This window comes from Anarrhichthys ocellatus, unplaced genomic scaffold, assembly GCF_004355925.1.
Source record: "Anarrhichthys ocellatus isolate YVR2014 unplaced genomic scaffold, GSC_Weel_1.0 scaffold22, whole genome shotgun sequence".
In the NCBI taxonomy this organism is placed as follows: domain Eukaryota; kingdom Metazoa; phylum Chordata; class Actinopteri; order Perciformes; family Anarhichadidae; genus Anarrhichthys; species Anarrhichthys ocellatus.
The window spans coordinates 1,521,830-1,530,133 of NW_022280052.1; the positions used below are offsets into that span (position 1 = coordinate 1,521,830).

The following is an 8,304-nucleotide window of genomic DNA, read 5'->3' on the forward strand; positions in this document are numbered from 1 at the left end:
GTACTGTGGTTATGTTTTAAATCTTTTTTTTTTTTTTTTTTTTTCTTTTGCACTATTTTAATGCATTTAATTCATAGGCGGATGTCTGTCATAGGCGCACAAAAGTATTTATAGATACTGAATCTTTACTTCAAGAAACCAGCTGTTGCTTGACGAAGCAGTAATTGCCTTAGCAGACCTGGTCTTAGAAGAGTGAGCATTCACAAGACTGAAACAAGAGTGCGTGGGGTGGTATTAATGATACTTCTTTTTAGCCGGGAAATTATTCTAGATAAACGCGAAGATCCTGTCCTGCAGCGGGTGAGCCAAGTTGTAGGACAAGCTTCCAGGAGAATAAAGTGCTTCGAAAAAGTCGATGCCTCTCCAAAGACATTCCTGAGGCAAGCAGAGAAGCATTAAGTGATGAATTCTCTCCCTCCCTCGCCAGTCTTGTGTAATGAGATAGTCCCAGTAATCCTGATTAACGGTTAGTTATAAAGTGTCAGGAGGTCGGGGGATCCCACAGGCTATGTCTAAAGACAAACAGTCAAGAGATGAAATATATTATTACTTCTTTTGAGAAATGAGAGAATGATGTTTGAGACTAGTCTACAGGGACTGAATTGGTGTCAACTTTTGCTTCGCATAACTCCCATATCAGGACATAAATTGGCTACAATTTAGTTAATGGTGAGGTTGGAAAATCAGGCGCACTCACGCACAGAAAGAGGGAACACTTGTGTGTTTCTCTCCCTGAACACGAAAGGCGAGATTGGCCTCAATCATAGATGGCACATTTTCCGCCAATTTCTGTCATGCACGTCCGTGTCATTCATACTGACCAACACAATCGGCTCTACCTGTTTGCACTTTGCTTCCCCCCCCCAAAAAAAACACATGGTACATAGAGTTCCTGAGCTGGAACTAATTGACCGTTCAAATTTGTATTTTCTCACAGATATTAGAAAAGTTTGATGTATGACAAAGTTACGTTACTGCTATTCTCGTAATTTCACTGACGCAAGCTTTCATACACATATTTCAAACAGCATTGTTGACCATGAAGAGCTAAATCCGACTAAATGTTTCCAATCTTTTATCTGTGTTTACGTTAAGATTGGGGATAGGGCTTTTAAGGCTTATTGCCAGCCTTCAAAGGCACAATCTGTGGCATTTGGGATGCATAACTGCCCTAAACAGTTCCTCTCTAGTCCCTTCGGAGTCACATTAACAGGGTGGAAACTTATTCATGCTGCATTGTTCAGACCCTGTCAGGCTGACACAGAGAAATACATAATGTGTTCCTCTTGTTCGGCTCGTAATGGCTTACAGGCTGTATTTGGATTGGCTGTCATTACATCTGGTATTCACAATACGGCTTACATTAAGCTGGCCTGGTCCGCAGCTATTAGATGTCCAAATGTCTTTCTCTGGAGCTGGCATGGAGCCTTGTGATTTTAGAGCGCCGTGTTCGCTGCTCTCCTGCAAGAGGGCAACGCGGTGGACAAAGACATCATTCTTAAAGTATATAGTCAAAGAAGGACTCAGGAACAGGCCGTGGCTCTGCTCCTTGTGGTTCTTTCCACTATACTTCCTATATAGTGTTGCCATGACTTGACATTTGGTACTGCACCCTCTACTGATACATCTGTGTTATCCATCAATATTGCAGGCTAAGGACATTTAATAGGTGAGTTTCCTTAAAAAAAATATCCTTAAATTAAAGCTAGTTTTTCACAGAGGTGGGCCCTTCAAGCAGAGTCCACCTCATCATGTCTATATTCTGCTTTAGTAGTGCATATTACCAAACAAATGGGGAACTGGGACTCAATGAAACAGCTTCCCCTTTCCCCTGTTGGTAAACCAACCAACCTCAATAGAACATCTGAGATCCATTCAACAACAAACACTGAGCATTTACTTTAATTTGTCCCAATGTTGTTATCTGAGCAATACACCTTGTGTTTTCCTTATTAATCATTGATTATTATTAATCACTAGCGCTCTCAAAAACAAGTACCCGGATGTACCGGTGGCTACGGTAATGTTAGCTAACCAACTAAGAAGACATGTAGCAAAATACGACAACTTTAGGTTTACCGTAAGGCATATTCCTACTCATCATCATGCAAGTACATCTACTTCATTAAATAACACTAAGGGGGCACTTGAATAGTCCCAGTTAAAAGTCCATGCCATGTATGAATTGTCAGTGCTGTAGGATATACATGCCTGCATATACATGAATCATGTCCACCTTGAAACAGATGCACATTACTGCTTTTTTTGTGTTTTCCCTCCAAAATGTTCCCTCTTACTGGGCATGTCGCATAACTATTTTAAATTCTATTTACTAAACCAGCAAATGCCGCTCGATCTCAATCACTTATACGGTCCATTGTCCTGTGTGTTTGATGGAGAGACCTTTTGGATGGAGGAACTGAGATGAGAGAGAGAAACTGGATATTGAAGCTTTATATTGTACAGAAATACTCAACATGCTATAAGCTTATCTATTACACTGTTAACAGTGCGATGTGTTTTTGTCCTCTTTTAACCAGATTTAATCTTAAATGTACAACAACAAGCAGTTCTTTTATCACCCTACATGTTCCATATGTGCTGCACTACAAATACAAACAAAAGAGGGAAGATGTAGCACACAATCAAAACAGTGAATTGTGTTTTACATGTGTTCCTCACAAGCAATTATTATTCTGCTGCCTGAAACTTCACATACTTGGAGGCCCCTGTAGAGCAGGAGAGTATAAAGTTGCTTTGGCTTTAACATTGACCTATATTCTTGAAAAGGTTTCTGAAAGGTTTTGAAATGAATCTTCGGAAAGTAGATGCTTTTGCAGTGTTCCATGTTTAAAACTGTATCAGTAGCATGTTGCCTGCTGAAGAGTTCCCATTCTTTTAATGCTTGGAGACTAGACTATTGGCCTGGAAATCCTGCATATTAGCACTGGGTGCAGTATGCTCAAAAAGACATCCTGTGGGAATAGAGTAACAGTTACGGAATGTGCAATATGTAGCACAGACTTACATTTTGACGGAGATGGTGGTTGGACAGGCAGATGCAAAGGATGCAGTGAGGCCAATGTTGTCTGTAAGCCATTTAATGATGTCTTAACTGTCTCGAGTTATCCGCTGATTGAAGAATGCGCAAAATGCTAGCACATTTTTAGAAGATGGCAAAGGAAAATAAGATTGAAACCCAAATTATTAAAGTCATCTGAGGATGTGAAGGAAAAGAGACAGAGAGAAAGTTTTGGAGAAACATAAAAAATAATAATACTGAGTAAATGTGGCAGAAAGGCCATCATCACCCTCATCCTTTCATTCTCTTTTATTGACTCAGACATTTTTGCCAACTTTGAAACAAAGGGCCTCCCTGTCCATGTGCTGTGGCCGCTGGAGAAAGCCTCGGGGATCTGCTCTTCAAAGAGACCTTCAGAACCCTAATCCACTCCACCATGAAAGTTAGATGACTTTCACCATGCATGGTTGCAATTTTAATAATCATATCCTACTTTAGGCAAAACGAAGTCGATAGACATCAAGGAGGAAAAATAGGCCAACGTCAGAAACAATCTCGCTACTTGATCGGCCCAGTGGTGGGGTCTACCCCCCCCCCCCCTTCAGAACCCCTTCCACTTCTCTGACGGCCTTTATTACAAAGTAAACCACCAAACACAGCTTAGGTTAAATTCATTTGGCTGCTTAAACAGGAAATGTAAAATGGCGCCTTAGTAGAAAAAACACAGCTGACATGTGATGTGTACATCACATCATACGTTTCTCCAAACTGCACTGCAATCACTCATGCCCAATTTCATTTGGTTTGACAGTTATTTATAGTTACTTTGTTTGAATTTGCTCTCCACGTGACACCCCTGGAGCACAAAAGCCCTTTGTTGTGTTTATTGAAATGTTATGTGAAATCATACACATCTGCACATGCAATGTCACACACTTTTGGTGTGACTCTGTCTTGCTGCGGTCCAAAAGAAGCTTATAGATACCCATGCATGGCAAAAAGCACTCAAAGTCCTTAGAGTTGCAGACTGCAGTTTTAAGACGTTAGAGCTAAGAGTGCACATATCTCAATGGTACATTTCACTCACAATTCAATTAAATCAAGAAGAAATGTATTCTTTAAAATTCCACTTTTTTCAAAATCACAACTTTCGGCATGAAGGAATTGTTACGTCCAACCCATTTAAGTGAGACTGAAACCTCAATCATCATTAGCAAATGAACTGCAGTCTCTTGAACTGCTTTAAATGACCACAGCCCTGGTTTTGATCAGACCTTTGGCAGCTATCAAACTGCTGCTTTGCATCCCTCAACTCTCATAATCACCATTTTCTTAATGTCCTCAACCACTGAAGTAACAAGTGCAAAGATGTGTTAACCTACAGTATAGAGTTAAACAGGAATTCCCGAACCGACACAGAAGCCTGCTGACATTATTTTAACAGGAATTTTAAGGTTTTAATCCCCCCCCCCCCCCCCCAAACCCACACTAGGACACACCCTTATCCTAACTAATGGTTTGCAGGAACCTTGTTCAGTGTTATCTCTAAACTCCGGTTAGCAGCATCTCTCCAGGGATGACTGAGTATGCAGGGAGAGAAGGGGAAGGAAGGTTTTGATTAGGACTCCTTAGTAGCGGGTATGGACCATGTCCTGGACCCCTGGACCTGACAAGGAGCAAGGATAACAGCCGTGAGCAGCCCGCTACACCCTCCCTCAGATCTACCAATTGAAAATCCAGTCGAAAGCATTTTTCAGTCCTGCTATCCCTGCTCTCTGTAACAGTTAAATCAAAACATACTTCAGAGAGGATGATATTTCCCTCTAATGAGCAGGGGTAGGTCACAATATGGGAGAACCGGAGATGCTAAATTGCAACCATTCTTTTCCTGCCCCGGTATTAGTCTGTCAAAGGGCTCCGTGTGTGCGGACACACATGCAGAGACAAAGTATGTGTCAAAATCCAGAAGTGAATGGAGTAAAATGAAACAAGGTGTGGAGTTATAGAGGAGAAGGTGAGGTGGGTTAATAATACTGTACGGCTCTGGAATTAATAATTGTATAAAGGTGTGTGCGTGTGTGTGTGTATGTAGTGTGTCTGCAGACGGTATTGTTCACAACAAAGTAACCTTATTCTCCTTTCTTTACATTCCTTCTTTCTTTTCCTTCACTCATCTGTCTGTCTTTGTACATGTGATACACAGATAGAAATGAAATATAGCTCACTGAGTTAAACATTTGGATATGGTTTTAATATGGCGGGTAGTTTGTCTAGTTATTATAAAAAAAGTTGGTCTACTTGCTAAAGTCACCTCTTGTGATCATCTGATCAGGTCCAAATGGATCATTTTCAGATCATCTAAGGCCATCAATTCAGCTCCATTAACAGTTGTTTATTAATTCACATAACTTTGTTGTTATGTAACTTACAAATGACAGTAAATGGTGCAGTAGATGCTGTACAATTATTGCAGAAAAGCTAAGCCTGTGTTGGAATATTCTTGGAAATATCACGAGCGTAACAAAGTGCATGTATAAGGCCATGCTGAATTCACTATTCATGTTCCCTGATTTTTTCATTGGAGAATATTTTGATTCTTGTAAATACTGGACCTCGTAAATCATGTGAACCAGAGAGGGCCCAAACAGCGGACTGAGAGGCTTTCTTTGGGTTACTTCATTTATTTTAGGTGTTTAAAGATACACTCTCTGATTTTGTTAATGTGTCAAGAGCATATCCTCAAATCCCATCCTCGCTGCATAACAACATCTTTTATTAAAGTTTAAAACATGTTTCCCTTTTTCATACTTTTTTTGTACATATGTATCATGCCACATTTGCAGCCACTTTATCAGGTTTTATTACTTTTTGTCTTTGAGTCATTTAATTGTCTTAATTTGCAGTTTAATTTGCAACATTTAACCAGAAAGAAAGAGATTGAAATTCATTCTTGACCTTAGACACTGTAGTTGACGAAACAATCTCACCATAACGTTCACAAGCTTTCAACTCTATCACACGGCATTTCTCTGGAAATGGAGTTTTCCCAGTTGGAATTGTATATTTCCATATTTCCATTTTTCCCCGGGACTTCTCCTCCATGTTGGCTGTGAAGTCAAGATTGAAAATTTATTCTTGGCTTTGCAAACAGTACAGCAGTTGACAAAGTCATCCATTTAGAAGCTGTTCTGCAGCTTTGTAAAAAAATAAAATTCTTGTGGCCCCTAAAAAGGCTCTTGATGTGTAGGTCCTGAACACTCTCATGTCAGCTAAACGCATTTCTCCAAGTGAAACGTCTCCGCCTGCCCTGTGACAGTTCCTGTAGCGAACACAGGGTGGCGACACGTGGCTAATCAGAGCCATGTGGCTCCTGTGGGCACAAGTCACTCCGGTGAAGATTGCAGGAAGGATTGCGCTCAGTTGAAGAGAGAGACGGAGAAGGGGAAAGTGTGCTGGGCTCCAGCGAGGAGGACAGAGACAGAAACCAGGGGAGACGGAGACAACTTTCATCCAGACTCACATTTTTCTCGGGTTTTGGTGCGCTTTAAACAGAGCACAACTTCTCAAGGCGCTTTGACTCGTGCATTTTGAATTTTTCTTTTTTTTTTTGGAAGGGGCTCGAAATTAAGTCTTGAGTGTAGTGGATGTGAAAAGCGGACGAAAGTTTTTTTTTTAAGACAGAGCCGGAGGAATGTATCCAACTCGGGCAGCGTCGAGCCAGCGCCTCTGGAGATGTCCAGCCTGCGCTCTCTGGATCGCCCTGCTCCTCCAAAGCGTCCTGGACATGAGCGCGTCTGGTGAGTCTCAAGACACTCCCCCCCCCCCCCCCCTTCCCTCGGTAATCATTCCCGTCCTTCCTCTGCTTCCCTGCTGGCCTCACTTAATCTGCGGTTCATCCCAACACGCGTGAATTAAACGATGTAATATATCAAGCTTGGAAAACCTTTCTGGGGACTGTTTTGCATGTGCGCGTTTTGGGCATTACGCTGACTTTATTGCACTTTAAATGCAGTTGAAGTCATCCGTCATTGTGTTCACATGGGCTCGTATATCTTAAGGGCACCCCTATTTGTCTTTCTACTGCTAAAGTAATCTCATAAATGTCCTCAAACTGTTTTATAAAGCAGAGCTGTTTGCCTTCATTCAGCCTCCCCTCTCATGTAAATGATGGTTGGTTTTTAGATTATCGTCCTATTGTCACTGTGAGGGCTCTGCACGGGGAACGACTTGACTCTATTGGCAGACAATAGGGGGTCTTAACTAGTCAGCTGGATAGCTATTGTGCCCCAATCCACCCTGTCAATGGTTTAGGTCAATTTAAGGATAAGAGATGCATAACGTGTTTTGGGCAAACAATTGTTAAGCATTTAGGTTTAATTGAGGGTGCATGGCCAATGTTTCCGGCCTGAGCAAACAATACTTCAATGTTTCTTAATTGCCTCTTACAAAACACTAAAATACATCATAATATGCGTCTGTCCACTGTGATCGAAAGTCAAGAGTTCTAGCTTTTTTTTTTTGCCCATTCAGTAATCTAAAGAATAATGTTTCCACTGCCTGTTACTGTACTGAGTGTGTGGTATTAACATCTTTTGAGAAAGGATGGCCTGATGGTATATGTAACTGGCGTTTGGTTGACTAATAGGAGCATGATTGAATTATGTTTGACTTGTTTATGAAGCCGATCGTTTGATAGCGTTTTAATATTTTCTGTTCTCTGGCTTTTGAGTGTATTGCGAGTATAAAGCAATCCTCCCCTCCCTGGGGAGGGTACTGATGAATTATCTCCGGATGGTTTTTTGGGGTTTGTTTGGATTATCTCTGTCCTCCTTAAATCGGCTTTTATTTACAATGGAGGTAGCCTACGTAATATACTGCTTTGGGAGTAAAGCTTTCTGCTATGGCGCTTCTCTTGCCACCCGTTCCTCTCTATATCTTTCTTCCTCACTTTCCTACTCTGAGGCAGGGAGGAATGTTAATCCACATTACTTAACTGGATGAGTTAGCTATAACCTCTTCAAATGGAGTTTCATGATCGAATATGGAGTGGAGGAGAGCCAAGCCCTTGCTTTATATGTGGAAATAGACAAAGTGGAAATTACTCCCACATTTGATGGCAAAAATCTACCCTGAAAATTACATTTCGTATGCTAATACTGTTTTTCATGAAGTAAAAGTGATTCACTTTTGCTCCCTCTCCCACTGCTCGAAACCAGAAAACTATATTGAAAAGCTGTTTCTCTTTTTCTGAACATCCAAATAATCGTTGTAGCTTTAATGGG

The 8,304-nt window shown here is 41.1% G+C and overlaps 1 protein-coding gene across 2 annotated transcripts in view; it reads left to right on the top strand.

Annotated features, from left to right (window-relative positions):
- Positions 1 to 6,462: 6,462 nt before the first annotated feature.
- ror1 (receptor tyrosine kinase-like orphan receptor 1) overlaps positions 6,463 to 8,304 on the top strand; it is a 131,513-nt gene continuing 129,671 nt past the window's right edge. For both annotated transcript variants that reach the window (XM_031859382.1, XM_031859383.1), the window contains exon 1: positions 6,463 to 6,819. In XM_031859382.1, coding sequence (XP_031715242.1) covers positions 6,714 to 6,819 — 106 coding nt within the window. In that variant the 5' untranslated portion in view covers positions 6,463 to 6,713. The remainder of the gene's footprint in view (positions 6,820 to 8,304) is intronic.